This window comes from Scyliorhinus torazame, chromosome 1 (genome assembly GCF_047496885.1).
Source record: "Scyliorhinus torazame isolate Kashiwa2021f chromosome 1, sScyTor2.1, whole genome shotgun sequence".
Taxonomy (NCBI): Eukaryota; Metazoa; Chordata; class Chondrichthyes; order Carcharhiniformes; family Scyliorhinidae; genus Scyliorhinus; species Scyliorhinus torazame.
The window spans coordinates 103,037,453-103,064,126 of record NC_092707.1 but is presented as its reverse complement, the minus strand read 5'-3'; the positions used below and the strand labels follow the sequence as shown (position 1 = coordinate 103,064,126).

The 26,674-nt window shown below is 47.2% G+C and overlaps 1 protein-coding gene across 5 annotated transcripts in view; it reads right to left on the bottom strand.

The window, feature by feature from the left end:
- cabin1 (calcineurin binding protein 1) overlaps positions 1 to 26,674 on the bottom strand; it is an 807,975-nt gene that overhangs the window by 738,529 nt on the left and 42,772 nt on the right. For all 5 annotated transcript variants that reach the window (XM_072499122.1, XM_072499139.1, XM_072499102.1 and 2 more), the window contains exons 7-8: positions 15,445 to 15,594; positions 8,682 to 8,968 (exon numbers count right to left, since the gene is read on the bottom strand). In XM_072499122.1, the coding sequence (XP_072355223.1) occupies positions 8,682 to 8,968; positions 15,445 to 15,594 (437 nt within the window). The remainder of the gene's footprint in view (positions 1 to 8,681; positions 8,969 to 15,444; positions 15,595 to 26,674) is intronic.

Genomic DNA, 26,674 nt, shown 5'->3' with positions numbered 1-26,674 from the left:
TGCTTCCACCACCTCCTCCGGCAGCGAGTTCCAGGCACCCACTACCCTCTGTGTAAAAAAACTTGCCTCGTACATCTACTCTAAACCTTGCCCCTCTCACCTTAAACCTATGCCCCCTAGTAATTGACCCCTCTACCCTGGGGAAAAGGCTCTGACTATCCACTCTGCCTATGCCCCTCATAATTTTGTAGACCTCTATCAGGTCGCCCCTCAACCTCCGTCGTTCCAGTGAGAACAAACCGAGTTTATTCAACCGCTCCTCATAGCTGATGCCATGCCAAAAAACCTTCACAACCTTCTACTGCAGGCTGCAAAGCTCTGAACACCACCCCCCTCCACCCACCCACCCCGTGTAAAAATGTAAGCTATAATAAAAATATATATTTTTTTAAACTGGTGGAAGTCATGGAGAGCATCAACTCCATGCAGGTGGGGAAGGCATCGGGGCCAGATGAATTCCAGCAGACTTTTATAAAGAATTCTCACCAGCATTGGCCCCACACCTGCGGGAGATGTTCGCAGACTCACTAGTAAGGGGCGCCCTGCCACAAACAGTGGCACAAGCCTCAACATCGCTGATACCCAAAAAGGACAAAGACCCGACTGAGTGCGGGTCCTACTACTTATCGTAGACACAAAGATCCTGGGAAGGCGGTTGGAGAGCTGCGTGCCAGAAGTAGTCGCGGAGGACTTCCGGGTGCGGCGATGACCAGCTGAGTCGCACGTTTCGGCAGCTCCCTGTGAAACGGACTTTTGGGCTCTTGATAGGAGCCCCAACGGCAATTTTGACGGCTAAAAACACTGTGCGGTCAACCAGAAGGGAATCCCCCCTGGATACGGATGGAAAAAGGAGGAGAGAGTGGCCAGATTGCAGTGGATCCTTTAGAACAGCGGCAAGGAAGGCAAGCAAAAACCAAGATGGCGTCGGAAGGTGGCAGTTTAACATGGGGCCCTGAACAACAAGAGTTCTTGAAATGCTGTGTGGAAGAGATCAAAAAGGAAATGAAGAAAGAGCTGATGGCCCCGATACTACAGGCGATCGAAGGGCTAAAGGAGGAACAAAAGACCCAGGAGCGGGAGCTTTGGGTCGTGAAGGCAAAGGCAGCCGAGAATGAGGACGATATACAGGGCCTGGTGGTGAAGACGGAGACGCAGGAGGCACATCAGAAACGATGTGTGGAAAGGTTGGAGGCACTGGAAAACAACGCAAGGAGGAACAACCTGAGGATTCTTGGTCTTCCTGAAGGTGTGGAGGGAGCGGACGTCGGGACATATGTGAGCACGATGCTGCACTCGTTAATGGGAGCGGAGGCCCCGGCGGGTCCGTTGGAGGTGGAGGGAGCATACCGAGTGATGGCGCGAGGACCGAGAGCAGGAGAAATTCCCAGAGCCATAGTGGTGAGATTCCTCCGTTTTAAGGATAGAGAAATGGTCCTTAGATGGGCGAAGAAAACTCGGAGCAGTAAATGGGAGAACGCGGTGATCCGCGTTTATCAAGACTGGAGTGCGGAGGTGGCGAGAAGGAGGGCGAGCTTTAATCGGGCCAAGGCGGTGCTTCATAAAAAGAAGATAAAATTTGGAATGCTGCAACCGGCAAGACTGTGGGTCACATATCGAGGGAGGCACCACTACTTTGAGACGGCGGATGAAGCGTGGACTTTTATTGTGGAAGAAAAACTGGAATGAGCGGGTTATTAAAAAGAACGTTCGAACAAAGTGGTGGGGCGAATGTGGGGGGCAAAGAGGGGTTTTATGTACTAATCCTGCGATGTGGTAACTTTTCTCTCTCCCACAGGTGGTGATGGGGGGAGGAGGGGAGGTGGAGGAGATGGGGCGTTGGCCATTGGGGGCGGGGCCAAGGGAGAAGCGCGGGCTTGGTTCCCGCGCTATGATAATCATGGCGGGAATAGAGAAGCATGAAGGAGGGGGCGTCGCACGGTGCGAGCCGAGGTCACGTGGGGAAGCCGAGGTCAGCCAGAGTTTGCTGACTTCTGGGAGCAACATGGGGGAGTAATTACGCTAGCGGGGGATCTAGCGGGGGGGGTGGGAGGGGGGAATTACTGGGTTGCTGCTGCTGGGGAGAGGGGGGAGCTGGTATGGGAGAGGATGGGCGGGGGGGCACCGCCTGGGGGAGATACAGCTGTGTGGGAACTGGGTGAGGAGCTGGAAAAAGGTGATGGCTAATCGACAAGGGGGGGGGTAGGAAGCCCCCCAACTCGGCTGATCACGTGGAACGTGAGAGGGCTGAACGGGCCGATAAAGAGGGCACGGGTACTCGCACACCTTAAGAAACTTAAGGCAGATGTGGTTATGTTACAGGAAACGCACCTGAAACTGATAGACCAGGTTAGGCTACGCAAAGGATGGGTGGGGCAGGTGTTCCATTCGAGGCTAGATGCGAAAAACAGGGGGGTGGCTATATTAGTGGGGAAGCGGGTAATGTTCGAGGCAAAGACTATAGTGGCGGATAACGGGGGCAGATACGTGATGGTGAGTGGCAAACTACAGGGGGAGACGGTGGTTTTGGTAAACGTATATGCCCCGAACTGGGATGATGCCAATTTTATGAGGCGGATGCTAGGACGCATTCCGGACCTAGAGATGGGAAAGCTGATAATGGGGGGAGATTTTAATACGGTGTTGGAACCAGGGCTGGATAGGTCGAAGTCCAGGACTGGAAGGAGGCCGGCAGCAGCCAAGGTGCTTAAAGATTTTATGGAGCAGATGGGAGGTGTTGACCCGTGGAGATTTAGCAGACCTAGGAGTAAGGAGTTCTCGTTTTTCTCCTATGTCCATAAAGTCTACTCGCGAATAGACTTTTTTGTGCTGGGTCGGGCATTGATCCCGAAGGTGAGGGAAACGGAGTATACGGCTATTGCCATTTCGGATCACGCTCCACACTGGGCGGACTTGGAGATAGGGGAGGAAACAGGAGGGCGCCCACCCTGGAGAATGGACATGGGACTAATGGCAGATGAGGGGGTGTGTCTAAGGGTGAGGGGGTGCATTGAAAAGTACTTGGAACTCAATGATAATGGGGAGGTCCAGGTGGGAGTGGTCTGGGAGGCGTTGAAGGCGGTGGTTAGAGGGGAGCTGATATCAATAAGGGCACATAAAGGGAAGCAGGAGAGTAAGGAACGGGAGCGGTTGCTGCAAGAACTTTTGAGGGTGGACAGACAATATGCGGAAGCACCGGAGGAGGGACTGTACAGGGAAAGGCAAAGGCTACATGTAGAATTTGACTTGCTGACTACAGGCACTGCAGAGGCACAATGGAGGAAGGCACAGGGTGTACAGTACGAATATGGGGAGAAGGCGAGCAGGTTGCTGGCACACCAATTGAGGAAAAGGGGAGCAGCGAGGGAAATAGGGGGAGTGAGGGATGAGGAAGGAGAGATGGAGCGGGGAGCGGAGAGAGTGAATGGAGTGTTCAAGACATTTTATAAAAAATTATATGAAGCTCAACCCCCGGATGGGAGGGAGAGAATGATGGGCTTCTTGGATCGGCTGGAATTTCCCAAGGTGGAAGAGCAGGAAAGGGTGGGACTGGGAGCACAGATCGAGGTAGAAGAAGTGGTGAAAGGAATTAAGAGCATGCAGGCGGGAAAGGCCCCGGGACCGGATGGATTCCCAGTCGAATTCTATAGAAAATATGTGGACTTGCTCGCCCCGGTACTGACGAGGACCTTTAATGAGGCAAAGGAAAGGGGACAACTGCCCCCGACTATGTCTGAAGCAACGATATCGCTTCTCTTAATGAAGGAAAAGGACCCGCTACAATGCGGGTCCTATAGACCTATTTCCCTCCTAAATGTAGATGCCAAGGTCCTGGCCAAGGTAATGGCAATGAGAATGGAGGAATGTGTCCCGGGGGTGGTCCACGAGGACCAAACTGGGTTTGTGAAGGGGAGACAGCTGAACACGAATATACGGAGGTTGTTAGGGGTAATGATGATGGCCCCACCAGAGGGAGAAACGGAGATAGTAGTGGCGATGGATGCCGAGAAAGCATTTGATAGAGTGGAGTGGGATTATTTGTGGGAGGTGTTGAGGAGATTTGGTTTTGGAGAGGGGTATGTTAGATGGGTGCAGCTGTTGTATAGGGCCCCAGTGGCGAGCGTGGTCACGAATGGACGGGGATCTGCATATTTTCGGCTCCATAGAGGGACAAGGCAGGGATGCCCTCTGTCCCCATTATTGTTTGCACTGGCGATTGAGCCCCTGGCGATAGCGTTGAGGGGTTCCAAGAAGTGGAGGGGAGTACTTAGGGGAGGAGAAGAACACCGGGTATCTTTGTATGCGGACGATTTGCTACTATATGTGGCAGACCCGGCGGAGGGGATGCCAGAAATAATGCGGATACTTGGGGAGTTTGGGGATTTTTCAGGGTATAAATTGAACATGGGGAAAAGTGAGTTGTTTGTGGTGCATCCAGGGGAGCAGAGTAGAGAAATAGAGGACCTACCGTTGAGGAAGGTAACAAGGGACTTTCGTTACCTGGGGATCCAGATAGCTAAGAATTGGGGCACATTGCATAGGTTAAATTTAACGCGGTTGGTGGAACAGATGGAGGAGGATTTCAAGAGATGGGATATGGTATCCCTGTCAATGGCAGGGAGGGTGCAGGCGGTTAAGATGGTGGTCCTCCCGAGATTCCTCTTTGTGTTTCAGTGCCTCCCGGTGGTGATCACGAAGGCTTTTTTTAAAAGGATTGAAAAGAGCATCATGGGTTTTGTGTGGGCCGGGAAGACCCCGAGTGTGAGGAAGGGATTCTTACAGCGTAGCAGGGATAGAGGGGGGCTGGCACTACCGAGCCTAAGTGAGTATTATTGGGCCGCTAATATTTCAATGGTGAGTAAGTGGATGGGAGAGGAGGAGGGAGCGGCGTGGAAGAGATTAGAGAGGGCGTCCTGTAGGGGGACTAGCCTACAGGCTATGGTGACAGTCCCATTGCCGTTCTCACCGAGGAACTACACCACAAGCCCGGTGGTGGTGGCTACACTGAAGATTTGGGGACAGTGGAGACGGCATAGGGGAAAGACTGGAGCCTTGGGGGGGTCCCCGATAAGAAACAACCATAGGTTTGCCCCGGGGGGAATGGATGGGGGATATGGAATGTGGCAAAGAGCAGGAATAACGCAACTGAAAGATCTGTTTGTGGATGGGAAGTTCGCGAGTCTGGGAGCGCTGACCGAGAAATATGGGTTGCCCCAAGGGAATGCATTCAGGTATATGCAACTGAGGGCTTTTGCGAGGCAACAGGTGAGGGAATTCCCGCAGCTCCCGACACAAGAGGTGCAGGACAGAGTGATCTCAAAGACATGGGTGGGGGATGGTAAGGTGTCAGATATATATAGGGAAATGTGGGACGAAGGGGAGACTATGGTAGATGAACTAAAAGGGAAATGGGAAGAAGAGCTGGGGGAGGAGATCGAGAAGGGGCTGTGGGCAGATGCCCTAAGCAGGGTAAACTCGTCGTCCTCGTGTGCCAGGCTAAGCCTGATTCAGTTTAAGGTATTACACAGGGCACATATGACTGGAGCACGGCTCAGTAAATTTTTTGGGGTGGAGGATAGGTGTGCGAGGTGCTCGAGAAGCCCAGCGAATCATACCCATATGTTTTGGTCATGCCCGGCACTACAGAGGTTTTGGATGGGGGTGACAAAGGTGCTTTCAAAAGTAGTAGGAGTCCGGGTCGAACCAAGCTGGGGGTTGGCTATATTTGGGGTTGCACAAGAGCCGGGAGTGCAGGAGGCGAGAGAGGCCGATGTTTTGGCCTTTGCGTCCCTAGTAGCCCGGCGCAGGATATTGCTAATGTGGAAAGAAGCCAAGCCCCCGGGGGTGGAGACCTGGATAAATGACATGGCGGGGTTTATAAAGCTAGAGCGGACGGAATGGGAAAAAGAAGGCAGCAGCAGCAGCCCAGGATCGGGGGAGGGGGGGGGGGGGGGGGGAGGAACCAGAAGGACTCTCAGGGTTGTTAATATATACTGTATAATATGTATAGGTCGTTGCTACAGATAATTATATATTGGACTGTTAAATTATATTTTTGGAGAGTGTTACTTGTGACAAGGCAGTTGCCAATTAGGGCTAGTTTTCATTTTTATTATTTATTATTTATTCATTTTTTGTTTATAAAATAGGTCATTGGTATTTGTGTTGTTATAATATTGTGTAAAGGATGCACAATGTACTGTGTTGGTTGACCAAAAATTTTCAATAAAATATTTAATAAAAAAAAAAAGAAGTAGTCGCGGAGGACCAGATGGGCTTCATCAACGGCAGGCAACTAACATCGAACATCAGGCACATGCTGACCGTGATGATGATCCCATCCAGGGAGAGGCCACCAGAAGTGATCATCTCCTTCGATGCAGAAAAGGCCTTTGAGAGAGTCATAGAATTTAGTGTAGAAGGAGGCCATTTGGCCCATCGTGTCTGCACCAGCCTTTGGAAAGAGCACCCTACCCAAGCCCATACCTCCACCCTATCCCCATAACCCAGTATCCCCACCCAACATTTCTTTTTGGACACTAAGGGCAATTTAGCATGGCTAATCCACCTAATCTGCACATCTTTGGACTGTGGGAGGAAACCGGAGCATCCGGAAGAAACACACGCAGACATGGGGAGAGCATGTAGGTTCTGCACAGACAGTGACCCAAGCCGGGAATCGAACCTGGGACCCTGGAGCTGTGAAGCAACGGTGCTAACCACTGTGCTACCATGCTGCCCCAAATGGAAGTACCTCATAGCAGTACTGGGTTCGGGCCAGGTTCACCTCCTGGTGAAACTACTGCACAACACTCCCAAGGCGAGCGTACGGACAAACACCACCAGCTCTAAACACTTCTGCTGCTGTTTGCTCTGGCCATCGAGCCAGAATCGATGGCCTCCGAACGGCAAAGGAGTGGAGAGGTATCAAAGGGAGGACAGAGAGCATAGAGTTTCACTCTACACAGATAACCTGCTCCTCCTCATCTCAAATCCCTGGACGAGCATGGAAAGGATAATAAAACTCCTAAAGGAGAGTGGAGCCTTCTCAGGTAACAAGCTTAACCTGAGCAAGAGTGAAATCTTCCCTGTATACCCACAGGGGGGAGGGACAGAGCTGGGGGGGGACTACTGTTCAAGCAAGCCCAGATCAAATTCCACCACCCGGGGATCCACGATTGGACGCGGATCCACAAATGAAACCTGACAAATCTAGTGGGGAAGTCAAAAGATAGGGGGAGGACTCTGGATCGAAGCGCTACACAGGGCGAACTTCACCTCCACATGCGCAAGGCTGAGCCTAACACAGCTAAAGGTAAAGCACAGAGCACATCTAACCCAGAACCCGAATGAATGTTCCTTCGAGAGATGGAGGACAAGTGTGAATAGTGCTAGGGAGGCCCGACCAACCACACCCACCTGTTCTGTGCTTGCCCGAGACTGGTCAGGTACTGGATGCTCTTCTTTGAGGCAATATCCAGGGTTGTGGGAGTGAGGGTGGAGCCAAGACGAAAGGTGGTGGTCTTTGGGGTTTCAGATTAATCAAAAATCCTCATGCAGACAGGGGCCAATGCCCTACCTTTGCCTGCCTGATCATCAGTGGGCAGCACGGTAGCATAGTGGTTAGCACAATTGCTTCACAGCTCCAGGGTCCCAGGTTCGATTCCCGACTTGGGTCACTGTCTGTGCGGAGTCTGCACGTTCTCCCCGTGTCTGCGTGGGTTTCCTCCGGGTGCTCCAGTTTCCTCCCACAGTCCAAAGATGTGCAGGTTAGGTGGATTGGCCATGCTAAATTGCCCTTAGTGTCCAAAATTGCCCTTAGTGTTGGGTGGGGTTACTGGGTTATGGGGATAAGGTGGAGGTGTGGGCTTGGGTAGGGTGCTCTTTCCAAGAGCCGGTGCAGACTCGATGGGCCGAATGGCCTCCTTCTGCATTGTAAATTCTATAAACTACCCGCCAGAGAATCTGCTCGGCTGCCGATCGGCAGCACCACCCAAAGCTGCAGGCTGGTTGCCGACCTGGCAAAATTTCTCAGGCTGGATAAAATAAAATTTGTCATCCAGGGTTCGGAAGAGAGCTCCCACAGGACATGGAAGCCATTCATCAACTTGTCCCAAGATCTGTTCATAGCCAGCAACCAGTAAGGAGGAGGGAAGGGGATAGACACAAACGAGCCACAGGACAAAGAGGAAAAGGAAAGGGGAGAGGGGCGGCGAAGGCACACAAAGAGAACGAGAGGGACAAGGGACTAAGTCGCCCCTATGAAGTGTGAAATATAAGATGCGAAAACCAATAAAAACACTTTTTTTAAAATGAAAGCTGCTGCTCCAGACTACAGACTTCCATAAAGGGTTCTAAAGGAACTTCACGAACAGCAGAGAATTGCTTCACAAATACAAGTATCACCTTTGCCCGTCTATGCAAGTGGAATTTAATACACGATCACTCCTGGAATAAATCGATCTTTCTCCACCGTCTTAAAACTTAAAAAGGTTATGGCATCTGGTCCAGTCTCTTAGCCACTGTAGAGAGCTGACCAGGTGTCTGTAACACATTTTGCAACAAATTCACTCATTACCAGAAAATATATAACTAGACGGGCTCAAGGGCTACAATGTCCATCACCAAAACCTGCTGTAGTCTCCCATTTTTTACATCACACATATAATGGTTCTCAGACTAACCTTGTATTGCTAAAGTTTCTGCCACACTTGGAACAGGAGTTGGAGCTGCTGGTGTAACCACAGCTGGTGCTGGCATTGTTGGCGCTGTCACTACTGGGGCAGGACTGGAAGTAGTGGGATTGGGCTGGATGACGCTCACAGGTGTGCCTATTGGTGACGTCAAGAGATGTTGGGAAGGATCTCTGTACATGCAAAGGTCTATCATCCTACCGAGGCTGGGATGAGGCGGCTCAGTAGACGTCAAGTGCACGTATGTAGCCAGTAAACTCTCACCCAGGCATCTCCACCTAGAAAAAGAAAACAATATATTAAATGGCAGAAACTGAAGCACTAGTCTTCAATAGTACAGTTCACAGATGTTCTTACAAGTTTTGACAGTGATAGATCACAGTTGTGTGTCTTGGTTCCCTTGGCGATTCAATAAAGAGTCAGCACCGAGCAGGTACCAGCATGTGGATAAGGGGGGGACGGAATTACTTTGTATGAAATACTCTTAAACTTTTGCTTGTATTTGCTTAATTCACAGTATAATTTTGCTCATATGCTATTTGCAGATGCATGCTAAAACATGGACAACTCTAAACAATTGTACATATAAATAACATTACATATCAGCGTGGTATCATTTTTAAGTGCAGCGGGAAGTGTAAATAATGCTGTCACTAAGACGTAGGAAAGTGGGATGACCCAAATATGAAGACAAAAGGCGTAGGAGACCAGAGTAAAGGTCAGAACAAGTTAAGGATCAAGGGTAAATAAAGCATCAGGAAACAGTTATTAAACAGCATGAAAGGACTGTTTAAAATAAAGTAAAAGAAGCGATGAAAGAAACATTAAATGACCTGAACAGCAATGTACACATCATTGAAAATAAATCCTGGGAAATGGAGGCAACAGGAAACAAGATGTAGTAGTAATAGCTGAAAGGCAGCTACACAAGCTGAAAGGCAGCTACACAAAGGACAGGACCGGCAAATACTGACAATTACATCATCAGAAAGGATAGGGAAATAAGAGGAAACCACCAATTCAGATAACATAATGGCATTAGGAATCATGCTGCCAAGGGCCCGGGGCCAATCCCAGCCCCAGGTCACTGTCTGTGTGGAGTTTGGACATTCTCCCCATGTCTGCATCGGTCTCACCCCCACAACCCAAAGATGTGCAGGGTAGATGGATTGGCCACGGTAAATTGCCCCTTAATTGTAATTTTTAAAAAAATAAAACAAATAATGGCATTAGGAAGAAGAGACATAACTAACGGAACTTTGGGAACAGAATCCATTTGTATTGTGTTAAGAAAATAAATGTAGTTTAAAGATATCTATATTTGAATTGGTAAACATCATAAATAAGGTATAGTTTTAAGTGGGTTTAATTTAATGTTTCTGTGCCTGGAATGTTGCTTAGCAACTGGGGTCTGGTATGGTAGAGAAACTTTTGATTTTTAGTTTCGTAGAATTTGATTGCAGTTGGAGACAGGACACTGGGGAGTGAACAGCTCTCAACTCTGCCAGGAGAAGCTGGATAAGAGAGTTACAAAGATGCAAACTTCCTATGGAACAAGATATAATCCAGATAACCAGGGAATGGGAACAGAAAGAATGTTTAAGAGACTTGAAGTTAAGAGAACAGAAACCAATGTATTATTCAGAAGAATTCAAGGAAGGGTAAACAAAGTAAGGGCTGGTTTAGCACAGCGCGCTAAACAGTTGGCTTGTAATGGAGAACAAGGCAAGCAGTGCGGGTTCAATTCCCGTACCGGCCTCCCCGAACAGACGCTGGAATGTGGCGACTAGGGGCTTTTCACAGTAACTTCATTGAAGCCTACTTAATAATAATAATAATCTCTTATTGTCACAAGTAGGCTTCAATGAAGTTACTGTGAAAAGCCCCTTGTGACAATAAGCGATTATTATTATTGCGTTCTGAGTTAAAGAGGCTACTGCAGTAACTAGGTTTAAAGTGGCTCCACAGACTTGAGGTAGATGAAACATTTGATGTCATTTCAATAGTCTGGGAATTGAGAGTCAAAGCAATCGTGTACAGCTCCTACAGCAATCAAGATGTGGAGATGCCGGCGTTGGACTGGGGTGAGCACAGTACGAAGTCTTACAACACCAGGTTAAAGTCCAACAGGTTTGTTTCGATGTCACTAGCTTTCTGAGCGCTGCTCCTTGCCGGAAACTGCGCTCCGAAAGCTAGTGACATCGAAACAAACCTGTTGGACTTTAACCTGGTGTTGTAACAATCACCAGGCAGGAATGTTCCCTTCCAGTCGGGGAACACTTCAGCAGTCAAGGGCATTCAGCCTCTGATCTCCGGGTAAGCGTTCTCCAAGGCGGCCTTCAGGACCCGCGACAACGCAGAATCGCCGAGCAGAAACTTATAGCCAAGTTCCGCACACATGAGTGCGGCCTCAACCGGGACCTGGGATTCATGCCACATTACATTCATCCCCCACCATCTGGCCTGCGAAATCCTACCAACTGTCCTGGCTTGAGACAATTCACACCTCTTTAACCTGGGGTTACCCCATCTCTGGATCTGTAAAGATTTAATCACCTGCTAATGCTCGCATTCCTAGCATTGTTTGGCATCTTTGAATTTGTCTATATATGTGTTTCTGGAACAGACCTCTTCATTCACCTGAGGAAGGAGCAGCGCTCCGAAAGCTAGTGACATCGAAACAAACCTGTTGGACTTTAACCTGGTGTTGTAAGACTTCATACTGTACAGCAATCAAGACACAGAAATTCTAAAAGGGGTTGGTGTAAAATCCTGGACTGGATTCACTGTGAAGCGGATGTTTTATTTAGAAGTGTCATTTGGAAATCCTGGACTGGATTTCAGAATTCAAACTGCTAAGGGAAAGCATTGTTATTATGAAGAGATGATTTTAAACATGTTTTTGAAGATGATGTTTGGAAACATGTTTGGCTCAAACATGGACAAAAGAGTTGAACTCCAGAGGTGAGGTGAGAGTGACTACCCTTGACATCACGGCAGCATTTGATCAAGTATGACATCAAGGAGCCCTCGCAAAACTGGAGTCAATGGGAATCAGGGGGAGACCTCTCTACTGGTTGGAGTCATACCTAGCACAAAGGAAGATGGTTGTGGTTGTTGAAGGTCCCTGGACATCACTGCAGAAGCCCCTCATAGTGTCCTATGCCCAACCATCTTCAGCTGCTTCATCAATGACCTTCCTTCCAACAAGGTCAGAAGTGGGGTTGTTCATTGATGATTGCACAAAGTCCAGCATCACCCACATGCAAGTACAACGAGACCTGGACATTATCAGGCTTGGGCCGACAAGTGGCAAGTAACATTTTGCCACACAAGTGCCAGGGGTGACTATCTCAATACAAGAGAATCAAACCATTGCCCCATGACAATCAATGACATTTCCATCACGGAATCCCCCACTATCAACATCCTGGAAGTTACCAATGCCCAGAAACTGAACTGGACTAGCCATATGAATACCTGAACTACAAGAAGAGATCAGAGGTTAGGAATCCTGCAGCAAGGAACTCACCTTTCGAATCCCCAAAACCTGTCCACAATCTACAAAGCACAAGTCAGAAATGTGATGGAATACTCCCCACTTGCTTGGATAAATGCAGCTCCAACAACATTCAAGTAACTCGGCACCATTCAGTAGCCTGCTTAATTGGTACACCTTCCACATCATTCACTCCTTCCACCACCGATGCACAGTAGTAGCAGTGTGTACCATCTGCAAGATGCGCTGCAGGAACTCACCAAGGTTCATTCGGCAGAACCTTCCAAACCCACGACCACTACCATCTAGAAGGATAAGGGCAGCAGACACCTAGGAACACCACCACTTGGAAGTTCCCCTCCAAGTCATTTACCATCCTGACTTAGAAATATATTGTCGTTTCTGGAACTCCCTCCCTAACGGCATTGTGTGTGTACCTACACCACATGGCCTGCAGCGGTTCAAGAATGCAGCTCACCACCACCTTCTCAAGAGCAATTAGGGATGGGAAACAAATGCTGGCATAGCCAGCGAAGCCATTCCATAAAAATTTGTTTTTAAAAAACGTTCACATGATAATTATCTGGGGGTATTCGGAGGAGTCATCTACAAACATGCACTTGGGGTTCAGATTGGAAAGTGTATTTGCCCACAGGCTTGTGCGCTCAAAGGCTTTTGCGTTCATGAGAGCACTGTAGATTTAGATGTAATCAGTGTTAATCCTAACATCTACTACAGACTACCTCATTGTGGAAAAGAAGGATGTGTTAATCAGATGCATGGTGTTAGGATCCCGGACCAGACCCCAACAGTGCCTAGGATACTGGACAGAAACCCTAATATTTTATTTTAATTTTGTAAGACTGTGAAGAAAGGATACCTCGCTCCAGGAGTAATTTCATGCAAAATAAGGATGTAGTAAATTAAAACAAACTTTATTACTATAACACAATGACTAGTTCTAGTGTCACAAAGAAAATGTCTTACAATTACACCTTAAACAATACTTCATACAACAATGAAAACAGTACCCTTATGCTATCTATATTCCCACTCAAATAAACCCATCTCTGGATCAACATCCACATTTAAATATGGCGAAAAGGCCCAGGTATGCTTGCTTCAGAGATGATCTTTGAGACAGGTTTAAGAGATAGATTGAATCCTGTCAGAAAAATGCAGGATCTCTAGCTGAAGTCTTCAGAAAATGACTTCATGGTTTGACTTCCAGGAACCAACTGAAATTTCTGCTTCTTTGCCAAAATGCCTGGTACTCTGGCTCCCCCCATTAGTTACTTCATCTTACGAAGTGTCTCCAACTATCTACTCTCAGGGAACCCCCTTAACCAAACAAAAATCCATTAGCCCAAGCTTTTCTATACAAAAAGCATAGCTATCTTGCGGACCAGGATTTTTTAAAACAGCAGTCATACACACATTAGCCCAGGCTTTTAATCCTTACTGCGCCAAATACATATAATAAAATATATCTGAAACTACTACATTCATCACAATAGGAACACTACAACCATTGTTGAATCCCCCTCCATCAACATCCTCCGGGTTAGCATTGACCACAAGGAGTGTAATGGAATACTCCCCACTTGCCTGGATGGGTGCAGCTACAACACTCAAGGAGCTCCACACTTTCCAAAACAATACAGTCAGCTTTATTGGCACCCTATCCATTATTGTAAACATCCACTGCCTCCACCACAAATGCACAGTGACAGCAGTGCGTACCTTTGCAAGATGCACTGCAGCAATTCGCCCAGGCTCCTTTGATAGTACCTGCCAACGGTGACCTCTACTATCTACAAAAGGATATGCATGGGAGCATTGCTACCTGTAAGTTTCCCTCCAAGCCATGCACCATCCTGACTTGGAACTATATTGCTATTCCTTCAGTGTCACTGAGTCTAAATCCTGGAACTCCCTCCGTAACAGCACTGTAGGTGTACCTAACACCACATGGACTGTAGCGGTTAAAGGTAGTGGCACGGCAAATTAGAGATAGGAAAGAAGTGCTGGCCTAGCTAGCAATGCCCAAATGCCATGAATGAATTTTTAAAATTCTGACCTAGAGTTTCTGCAGGAAGCCAGAGGTTGATCATAATCCCTGCAGCAAGGAATGTAATTGTTAACTTGGGAATAAATAACTGGCTCTCCAGGTCCAGAGGAGAGTTCATACACGATATGTAACACAGACAGATCTCATGTACGCCCTAACAGAACTCTATCAAAATGTGATCAGATTAGTAAAATAGCATCCCCAGGGCAACACGGTGGCGCAGTGGGTAGCATTGCTGCCTCACGGTGCCGAGGTCCCAGGTTCGATCTCGGCTCTGGGTCACTGTCCGTGTGGAGTTCGCACATTCTCCCCATGTTTGCAGGGGTTTTGCCCCCACAACCCGAAAGATGTGCAGGCTAGGTGGATTGGCCACGCTAAATTGCCCCTTAATTGGAAAAAATAAATTGGGTACTCTAAATTTATATTTTTAAAAATAGCTTCCTCGGAAAACCCAGGCATGAAGGATGTGGATTGAAGAATGGGACAGAGAGAAATTACTGGTGAATTTTCAACAAATCCAGAACCATATCGTCAACTTTGTCAAGCGCTGTGAAAATGTAGCAGAAATCATCAGTAACTGTACTATGTAAACGTATACTTTTTGTCAGAAGGATGCTCAATGTCCCGAGAACAACTTGGAAGACAATATAGCAGCAGTGAATCTTATTGCTAAAGTTACACTATATAACCAGGACAATGTTCAACACAGTGAAATGCTGGATATAGCATCCCTCATAGCTTGTGACATTAAAATAGTGTTTCATGGGAGAGCTTTTCCTAAATCAAATGCAGGAGTGGATTAAGGGGATGTTCAATTTTTGTTAAAAGTTCCTCATCTTCCTAAAACTCTTACTGAATTCAACCCAATTCATTCACAAAACACCATAGTTATGGCAAAGCACCTCAGATGCAGACACCTGAGCTAACGTCAACAAAATACATCAGACAAGCATTAAATTAGTTCAGGTCATTACAAAGTAGTGGTACGATTTGTTCTCATTTTATCCAGCTTCACAATTGTTGAATAAGAGACTATTTGTTTATTTTGAAAGTAAAAGGAATGTGTATATGAACATCCTTTCTCCTGCACACAGCCACCAGTCCGGGCAATGCCATAGCTACACTTTTAGGCGCACAAGAGATCAAATATATATTTCACAAACAGCCTGTTAACCATTACATACGTGAAGTGAGATATTGGTTGTGTCAGTTGAAGATCTGGCTCCTCTTCTTGTATAGCCAACGCCTGTCTCTTTCTACGGAGTTCTAGAGCTTCGTCAATAACAGCTTTAGCCTCTGCTGGATCCACATCCAATGCATGAATTGACATGTCGCTAAAAAGGAAAAAATAAACAGATCAAAGCAAAATTCCAAGTGGACAAGATGATTCCATCCTGCTGTCTGGTTCTGTAATAAGAACAGTGAGGAAGAGAAAAGGGCCATCTGACCTCAATTCAACTATGTCACTTTAATATTCAAGCTCTCAATATGGAGCCTTGTATTCTGGGAGCGCGTATCAGGAAATTGCATGCATTACATCTGCAATTTTGGATCCAACTGCAGAATTTATCTTCATATTCTCAATTCCATCTCTCTCTCTCTTCAGAACTTTTCCAAATGTCAGATGTCAGGACTGGAACACATTAAGTGCAATACAAAATAAGTGCTGCATTGTCAGAGGTACTTTACACTTTCCAATAATGAGCCAGTCCATTATTGAAATTAGTCAATGTCCGAGGCAACTTTCCTCCCTCAATCAATATCACCAGATTAGCATCATTGCTCATTGCTGTTTATGGAGCCTTGAATATGCAAAATGATTTTCACATACACCAATTCAGTTTGATTGTGCCAAATACCTATATTTGTAACTCTACCACTTCATTGCCCTTCGGGTCATAGATAACCACTTCCGAGACCAAATTTATGCTTAACCTCTGTTCCATAGGACTTAGGAGGTGGCCACCATTTGGCCCTCTGAGATATTCAAACCCTTTACGGCACTGAATAATTTGCATGCATCAATTTAGTCTGTTACATTACATGACAGAACACGTGCTGTCATTAAAGTCCCAATTTGCTCGTGACACTCCCACACCTTCTCCATGCTTTGGCCCAGAGTATCCACACAATCGCTCCACTTTTGACAGAATCATGACACATAAAAAGCCATTCAGCCCATCATGTCTGCACCAATTTTGTAGAAATTAAGTAGGTAAGTAAACCATTACAGAGGTAAAGTGGATGAAGAGAAAAGAAAAAGGAAAGCAAAAAGTAGAGAGAAACAAGTTAGGGATTTCAATAGAATCGCTGAATCAGATTCTTTTGTTGAAATCTCTCGCTCACAACAACAATTTGTTAAACTGTCCAAAGATGTGTGGCACTCGGCCCTCAAGTGTCCCAGGCATCATTATGTTGGTGTTTCCATCTACACCATCTCTGTAAAGGCAATTTAATAGGCCCGGACATCACAATATAGGTCAACATGACTCAAAAACTGGAAGATCCATGAGGGACAATTCAAAGAAGAAAGATAAAACAACAACACCTAAATACATATCTGGAAAAAGAACAGAGATGGAATGATGAAAGCCTCAACAACACGTGATCTAATACCACACAAACCGAACATCTCAGTAAAATATTAGTAAAGCAATTACAATGTGGCAACCCAAAGCCAACTTGCTGCTGAGGACAACAGATCTCATGTATGGCCTAACAGAACTCTATCAAAATGTGATCAGATTAGTAAAACAGCTTTCCCTAAAAACCCAGGCATGAAGGGTGTGGAGGATGGGGAATGAATAAAGGGACAAAGAGAAATGGGTAGCAGCATAAAGCATTGGAGAGGAGATGCAATGTACACAGAAGACTGGGAGAAACAAACTACATTAGAACAAAAAGTAACAAAAATAGATGGGATCATCCAAAGTTTGGGGTTCCTGCAGGATAAGGTATAGAGAGATTAAAATCAAAAAGGTTATTGTTGAAAAACAGAAAATGCGAGCAATGCTTCTTCAGAGATGAGTCATACGGGCTCGAAACGTTAACTTTCTCTCTCCACAGACGTTGCCAGACCTGCTGAGTCTTTCTAGCAGTTTCTGTTTTATTTCAGATTTCCAATATCTGGATATATTGCTTTTATTTTAGGTTTATGTTAAAGGTTTGCTTCATAATTCAGTACAGATCAAAGCCAGTTGCGGAAAGTACAGGGGAAAACTGAATAAGAAAATACGGACAAAGTGAATGTATGAGAAAAGATTAGTAGGTAAAATAAAATACTTTTGCGTTGCCTTTTATAAACATATAAACTGTAATAGGGCACTTAAGGGCTTTTGCGTTGCCTTTTATAAACATATAAACTGCAATAGGGTACTTAAAGGAAAGTGTGGGACCGCTAAGGACCAAAAATGAAATTTACTTTGGAGGCATAGGACATGGCTGAGGTGCGAAATTTACATCAGGCGTCAGTAAAGATAATGCCATCAATATCACAGGAAAGGAGGAGGCAATGTGGATAGGCTAGAACAAAAAAAGTTACTTGAAAGGGTGGTAATGCTGAAAGTAGAAAGGTCTCAGTTCGAATGGGATGCATGCTAGTTGCGAAGGCAAAGAAAAGGTGGAAATTCTGGACGCTCTGACTACAATCTCCCAATCCGCTTTGGGAAAAGGGGTACTGTCAGAAGACGAGAGGCTTGTAATAAGAGGAGAGGTAACAGCAATTATAGCCCAGTCAGTTAACATTGAATGCGAGGAAACTTTTAGAGACAATAATTTGGGATACAATTAACTGGCACTAGGAATGCTGTGTTAATAAAATGAAAGTCGCTGCTGCCTATGGTACTGAGGATCCGGGTTCGATCCTGGCCCCGGGTCACTGTCTGTGTGGAGTTTGCACATTCTCCCAGTGTCTGCGTGGGTTTCACCCCAACAACCCAAAGATATGCAGGTTAGATGGATTGGCCACACTAAATTGCCCCTTAATCGGAAAAAAATAACTGGGTACTTTAAATTTGAAAAAAAATGAAAATTACCAAAGGCAAATTGCATTTGGTTCACTTGGCTGAGTTCTTTGATGAAGGTCATGCAGCTGAAGTTGGGGACGTAGACTTTCAGAAGGCATCTGACAGTACCATACAATAGGCTTGTTAGCAAAATTGAAACCAATGGAATCAAAGGAGTTGTGACTCCATGTATATCAGATTGGTAAGGAACAAAAAACAGAGACAATTGTTTTTCAGATGGAAGTGTGCACTGCTGACCCCAGGATTCAGAGTTTTAAAAAAACATTATAGAGTACCCAATTCATAGCAGCAACATAGGTATAAAATCAGTCGAATAATAGGAAGCAGGGAGTAACAGTCGATGGATATTTTTCAGGCTGGAGGAAGGTTTATAGGGCTGTTCCGTATTGCTATTGGGACCCTTGCTTTACTTGCTCTGTATTAATGATCTAGATCTTCAAGTGCAGGCGATAATTTCAAAGGGGCTTCAGGATGACGTAGATTGACTGGTGAATGGGCAGACACGTGGCAGATGAAATTTAGCACAGTGAAGATGGTAGTGATTTATTTAGGTAAGGAAAGGCAATACTAACCAACAAATTGGTATAATTTAAAAAGAGGGTCCAAGGAGAGCGACCTGGAGTTGCACATGCACAAGCTTAAGAATGTCTCAGGAGAACTTGGAAAGACTGTTAAAACATGGGACCCTTCTCTTTATAAATACCGGCACTACAAAAGCCTTTTTTTTTTATTACAAATATTTTATTGAAAATTTTTGGTCAACCAACACAGTACATTGTGCATCCTTTACACAATATTATAACAACACAAATAACAATGACCTATTTTATAAACAAAAAAAAAAAATGAATAAATAATAAATAACAAAAATGAAAACTAACCCTAATTGGCAACTGCCTTATCAGAAGTAACACTCTCCAAAAATATAATTTAACAGTCCAATATATAATTATCTGTAGCAACGACCTATACATATTATACAGTATATATTAACAACCCTGAGAGTCCTTCTGGTTCCCCCCCCCCCCCCCGATCCTGGGCTGCTGCTGCTGCCTTCTTTTTTCCATTCCATCTATCTTTCTGCGAGGTATTCGACGAACGGTTGCCACCGCCTGGTGAACCCTTGAGCCGACCCCCTTAGGACGAACTTAATCCGCTCTAGCTTTATAAACCCTGCCATGTCATTTATCCAGGTCTCCACCCCCGGGGGCTTGGCTTCTTTCCACATTAACAATATCCTGCGCCGGGCTACTAGGGACGCAAAGGCCAAAACATCGGCCTCTCTCGCCTCCTGCACTCCCGGCTCTTGTGCAACCCCAAATATAGCCAACCCCCAGCTTGGTTCGACCCGGACCCCCACTACTTTTGAAAGCACCTTTGTCACCCCCATCCAAAACCCCTGTAGTGCCGGGCATGACCAAAACATATGGGTATGATTCGCTGGGCTTCTCGAGCACCTCGCACACCTATCCTCCACCCCAAAAAATTTACTGAGCCGTGCTCCAGTCATATGCGCCCTGTGTAATACCTTAAACTGAATCAGGCTTAGCCTGGCACACGAGGACGACGAGTTTACCCTGCTTAGGGCATCTGCCCACAGCCCCTTCTCGATCTCCTCCCCCAGCTCTTCTTCCCATTTCCCTTTTAGTTCTTCTACCATAGTCTCCCCTTCGTCCCTCATTTCCCTATATATATCTGACACCTTACCATCCCCCACCCATGTCTTTGAGATCACTCTGTCCTGCACCTCTTGTGTCGGGAGCTGCGGGAATTCCCTCACCTGTTGCCTCGCAAAAGCCCTCAGTTGCATATACCTGAATGCATTCCCTTGGGGCAACCCATATTTCTCGGTCAGCGCTCCCAGACACACGAACTTCCCATCCACAAACAGATCTTTCAGTTGCATTATTCCTGCTCTTTGCCACATTCCATATCCCCCATCCATTCCCCCCGGGGCAAACCTATGGTTGTTTCTTATCGGGGACCCCCCCAAGGCTCCAGTCTTTCCCCTATGCCGTCTCCACTGTCCCCAAATCTTCAGTGTAGCCACCACCACCGGGCTTGTGGTGTAGTTCCTCGGTGAGAACGGCAATGGGGCTGTCACCATAGCCTGTAGGCTAGTCCCCCTACAGGACGCCCTCTCTAATCTCTTCCACGCCGCTCCCTCCTCCTCTCCCATCCACTTACTCACCATTGAAATATTAGCGGCCCAATAATACTCACTTAGGCTCGGTAGTGCCAGCCCCCCTCTATCCCTGCTACGCTGTAAGAATCCCTTCCTCACTCTCAGGGTCTTCCCGGCCCACACAAAACCCATGATGCTCTTTTCAATCCTTACAAAAAAGCCTTCGTGATCACCACCGGGAGGCACTGAAACACAAAGAGGAATCTCGGGAGGACCACCATCTTAACCGCCTGCACCCTCCCTGCCAGTGACAGGGATACCATATCCCATCTCTTGAAATCCTCCTCCATTTGTTCCACCAACCGCGTTAAATTTAACCTATGCAATGTGCCCCAATTCTTGGCTATCTGGATCCCCAGGTAACGAAAGTCCCTTGTTACCTTCCTCAACGGTAGGTCCTCTATTTCTCTACTCTGCTCCCCTGGATGCACCACAAACAACTCACTTTTCCCCATGTTCAATTTATACCCTGAAAAATCCCCAAACTCCCCAAGTATCCGCATTATTTCTGGCATCCCCTCCGCTGGGTCTGCCACGTATAGTAGCAAATCGTCCGCATACAAAGATACCCGGTGTTCTTCTCCTCCTCTAAGTACTCCCCTCCACTTCTTGGAACCCCTCAACGCTATCGCCAGGGGCTCAATCGCCAGTGCAAACAATAATGGGGACAGAGGGCATCCCTGCCTTGTCCCTCTATGGAGCCGAAAATATGCAGATCCCCGTCCATTCGTGACCACGCTCGCCATCGGGGCCCTATACAACAGCTGCACCCATCTAACATACCCCTCTCCAAAACCAAATCTCCTCAACACCTCCCACAAATAATCCCACTCCACTCTATCAAATGCTTTCTCGGCATCCATCGCCACTACTATCTCCGTTTCCCCCTCTGGTGGGGCCATCATCATTACCCCTAACAGCCTCCGTATATTCGTGTTCAGCTGTCTCCCCTTCACAAACCCAGTTTGGTCCTCGTGGACCACCCCCAGGACACATTCCTCTATTCTCATTGCCATTACCTTGGCCAGGATCTTGGCATCTACATTTAGGAGGGAAATAGGTCTATAGGACTTGCATTGTAGCGGGTCCTTTTCCTTCTTTAAGAGAAGCGATATCGTTGCTTCAGACATAGTCGGGGGCAGTTGTCCCCTTTCCTTTGCCTCATTAAAGGTCCTCGTCAATACCGGGGCGAGCAAGTCCACATATTTTCTATAGAATTCGACTGGGAATCCATCCGGTCCCGGGGCCTTTCCCGCCTGCATGCTCCTAATTCCTTTCACCACTTCTTCTACCTCGATCTGTGCTCCCAGTCCCACCCTTTCCTGCTCTTCCACCTTGGGAAATTCCAGCCGATCCAAAAAGCCCATCATTCTCTCCCTCCCATCCGGGGGTTGCGCTTCATATAATTTTTTATAAAATGTCTTGAACACTCCATTCACTCTCTCCGCTCCCCGCTCCATCTCTCCTTCCTCATCCCTCACTCCCCCTATTTCCCTCGCTGCTCCCCTTTTCCTCAATTGGTGTGCCAGCAACCTGCTCGCCTTCTCCCCATATTCGTACTGTACACCCTGTGCCTTCCTCCATTGTGCCTCTGCAGTGCCCGTAGTCAGCAAGTCAAATTCTACATGTAGCCTTTGCCTTTCCCTGTACAGTCCCTCCTCCGGTGCTTCCGCATATTGTCTGTCCACCCTCAAAAGTTCTTGCTGCAACCGCTCCCGTTCCTTACTCTCCTGCTTCCCTTTATGTGCCCTTATTGATATCAGCTCCCCTCTAACCACCGCCTTCAACGCCTCCCAGACCACTCCCACCTGGACCTCCCCATTATCATTGAGTTCCAAGTACTTTTCAATGCACCCCCTCACCCTTAGACACACCCCCTCATCTGCCATTAGTCCCATGTCCATTCTCCAGGGTGGGCACCCTCCTGTTTCCTCCCCTATCTCCAAGTCTACCCAGTGTGGAGCGTGATCCGAAATGGCTATAGCCGTATACTCCGTTCCCCTCACCTTCGGGATCAACGCCCTTCCCAGCACAAAAAAGTCTATTCGCGAGTAGACTTTATGGACATAGGAGAAAAACGAGAACTCCTTACTCCTAGGTCTGCTAAATCTCCACGGGTCTACACCTCCCATCTGCTCCATAAAATCTTTAAGTACCTTGGCTGCTGCCGGCCTCCTTCCAGTCCTGGACTTCGGCCTATCCAGCCCTGGTTCCAACACCGTATTAAAATCTCCCCCCATTATCAGCTTTCCCATCTCTAGGTCCGGAATGCATCCTAGTATCCGCCTCATAAAATTGGCATCATCCCAGTGCGGGGCATATACGTTTACCAAAACCACCGTCTCCCCCTGTAGTTTGCCACTCACCATCACGTATCTGCCCCCGTTATCCGCCACTATAGTCTTTGCCTTGAACATTACCCGCTTCCCCACTAATATAGCCACCCCCCTGTTTTTCGCATCTAGCCCCGAATGGAACACCTGTCCCACCCATCCTTTGCGTAGCCTAACCTGGTCTATCAGTTTCAGGTGCGTTTCCTGTAACATAACCACATCTGCCTTAAGTTTCTTAAGGTGTGCGAGTACCCGTGCCCTCTTTATCGGCCCGTTCAGCCCTCTCACGTTCTACGTGATCAGCCGGGTTGGGGGGCTTCCTACCCCCCCCCCTTGTCGATTAGCCATCCCCTTTTTCCAGCTCCTCACCCGGTTCCCACGCAGCTGTATCTCCCCCAGGCGGTGCCCCCCCGCCCATCCCCTCCCATACCAGCTCCCCCCTCTCCCCAGCAGCAGCAGCCCAGTAATTCCCCCCTCCCACCCCCCCCCGCTAGATCCCCCGCTAGCGTAATTACTCCCCCCATGTTGCTCCCAGAAGCCAGCAAACTCTGGCCGACCTCGGCTTCCCCCCGTGACCTCGGCTCGCACCGTGCGACGCCCCCTCCTTCCTGCTTCTCTATTCCCGCCATGATTATCATAGCGCAGGAACCAAGCCCGCGCTTCTCCCTTGGCCCCGCCCCCAATGGCCAACGCCCCATCTCCTCCACCTCCCCTCCTCCCCCCATCACCACCTGTGGAAGAGAGAAAAGTTACCACATTGCAGGATTAGTACATAAAACTCCTCTTTCCCCCCTTTTTAACCCCCCTCTTCGCCCCCCACATTCGCCCCACCACTTTGTTCAAACGTTCTTTTTAATAACCCACTCATTCCAGTTTTTTTTCCACAATAAAAGTCCACGCTTCATCCGCCGTCTCAAAGTAGTGGTGCCTCCCTCGATATGTGACCCACAGTCTTGCCGGTTGCAGCATTCCAAATTTTATCTTCTTTTTATGAAGCACCGCCTTGGCCCGGTTAAAACTCGCCCTCCTTCTCGCCACCTCCGCACTCCAGTCTTGATAAACGCGGATCACCGCGTTCTCCCATTTACTGCTCCGCGTTTTCTTTGCCCATCTAAGGACCATTTCTCTATCCTTAAAACGGAGGAATCTCACCACTATGGCTCTGGGAATTTCTCCTGCTCTCGGTCCTCGCGCCATCACTCAGTATGCTCCCTCCACCTCCAACGGACCCGCCGGGGCCTCCGCTCCCATTAACGAGTGCAGCATCGTGCTCACATATGCCCCGACGTCCGCTCCCTCCGCACCTTCAGGAAGACCAAGAATCCTCAGGTTGTTCCTCCTTGCGTTGTTCTCCAGTGCCTCCAACCTTTCCACACATCGTTTCTGATGTGCCTCATGCGTCTCCGTCTTCACCACCAGGCCCTGTATGTCGTCCTCATTCTCGGCTGCCTTTGCCTTCACGACCCGAAGCTCCCGCTCCTGGGTCTTTTGCTCCTCCTTTAGCCCTTCGATCGCCTGTAGTATCGGGGCCAACAGCTCTTTCTACATTTCCTTTTTGAGCTCTTCCACACAGCATTTCAAGAACTCTTGTTGTTCAGGGCCCCATGTTAAACTGCCACCTTCCGACGCCATCTTGGTTTTTGCTTGCCTTCCTTGCCGCTGTTCTAAAGGATCCACTGCAATCCGGCCACTTTCTCCTCCTTTTTTCATCCGTATCCAGGGGGGATTCCCTTCTGGTTGACCGCACAGTGTTTTTAGCCGTCAAAATTGCCGTTGGGGCTCCTATCAAGAGCCCAAAAGTCCGTTTCACCGGGAGCTGCCGAAACGTGCGACTCAGCTGGTCATCGCCGCACCCGGAAGTCACAAAAGCCTTTTTTAAACGCTGGTCAAGTCTCAGCTGGAGAATTGTACCCAATTCTGGCACCACATTTTTAGAAAATATATAAAAGCCTAAGAGAGGATACATTGAAGATTTACTAGAATGATAGCAGGGATTGTTAGGTTAGGCAGAACTTTAGAATTGGTCAATGGTCTCGGACAGGAGGATGCAACTGAGAGTCAGGCAGGTATGGGGGTGGCAGAATATTTCCCCTGACTTTATCCATCAGGCATGAGGTGTTGGCTACCTCTGAGGATGAATAGAAGAACTGCAGGGTGGATGAAAACTGACCATGGCACCATGCTGCAGGATGCTATTCAAGTAGTGAGACAAAAAAGGAATGTGGAAAAAGGTAGTGAAAAGAGACAGTCTCGTCAAGCGGAGAGATACTGTTCTCTGGAGCCATGACCGGGAGCTCAGTATGTTACCTCCCAGGACCAGGGTTAATCACATCTGCTCAGGGCTGGAGACGAACTGCAGTATGCAGGGGGGTATCCAAATGTCATGGTCTATATGGAAACTAATGACACAGGTAGAACTAGGTATGATGTTCTTCTGAGAGAGTCTGTGGAGATAGGGTCCAAATTAAGGTGCAGAATTGTTAGAATGAGAACAAAGGTGCACATTTGTTCGGGCTCTAGAACGAGAGGTCACAGATATAGGTTGCGAGGCGGTAGATTTAGAACTGAGATGGGGAGGAACTATTTCTCGCAGTGGGTGGTGAATTTGTGGAACTCGCTGCCCCATAGTGTGGTGGGATCTGAATGTTTAAATGTTTTCAAGAAGGAAACAGATATATTCTGATAAAAATTGGTTAAAGTGATATGGGGAACAAGTAGGGAGGTGGATTTGAGACTAGGAAGAGATCGGCCATGATCTGATTGAATGGCGGAGCAGGCTCAAAGGGCTGAATTGCCCACTTCTGCTCCTAATTCCTATGTACTAGCTAGAATACTAATTGTTAAAATTAACCTAATAGAAATTAACATCTAACTTTATTAGGAACTTGTCTTGGTAGTATAGTAAAGTAGAAAAACTTAGAACTGGGCACAGTATGGAAAAGATGCCAATAGTGGGTCCATGGGAAACTTTTCAACATTTTAAAAGAGAAAACAGCGAAAACCTTGAGCCTGTGTTTAAGGCTGCTTATGTTTGCAGAAACATAGGATTGGAGTGTCTATGCGTCGTTAGATGATAAGACCTTGGAAAATTGAGATAAGAGATACAGGTAGATATGAAAAACATTATGTAAATATGTGAGGCTCACATTAAAGATACCTGGTTGATTTGGAAAAGTATCCTCACACAGATTGGTGTGAAGAAGGGGTTAATTTGAAAAGAACTAGAATAAAAGTGGCCTTAAATGGTCTTTATATGCAGAGAGAATCTCTCCACAGGTAGAACAAGACCAGACACAAAGGAGAGGGACAGTGAGAGGGTTGAAGCTACAAGATAAACCATTAGTGTGCTCTACTAATGTAGACACGAGTGGTATAATCTGCATTAAACTATAAATCACCTGACCAGCTTGTCATAGTTCTGAGAACTTAATAAGCTGGTTTTGACTTTACCTCATTAGCCTCCTGATTGGACCTCTTGTTAGTCCATTCTTATAACAATTGGGGGTTCAAGAAACCAATAACAGTAATCATCTCTGGATTGTTACTTCAACCATGCACCAACTGGCATGGGGCAAGCATATTCCAGAATAATATCCGTGGCTGCAAGCCCACGGATAACCTCACGATTCTCCACTTCGCCAGCTTCCACCCTAAACACATTAAAGAAGCCATCCCCTATGGTCAAGCCCTCCGTATACACAGGATCTGCTCAGACGAGGAGGAGCGTACCAGACATCTACAGACGCTGAAAGATGCCCTCGTACGAACGGGATATGGCGCTCGACTCATCGATCGACAGTTCCAACGCGCCACAGCAAAAAACCGCACCGACCTCCTCATAAGACAAACACGGGACACAACCGAAAGAGTA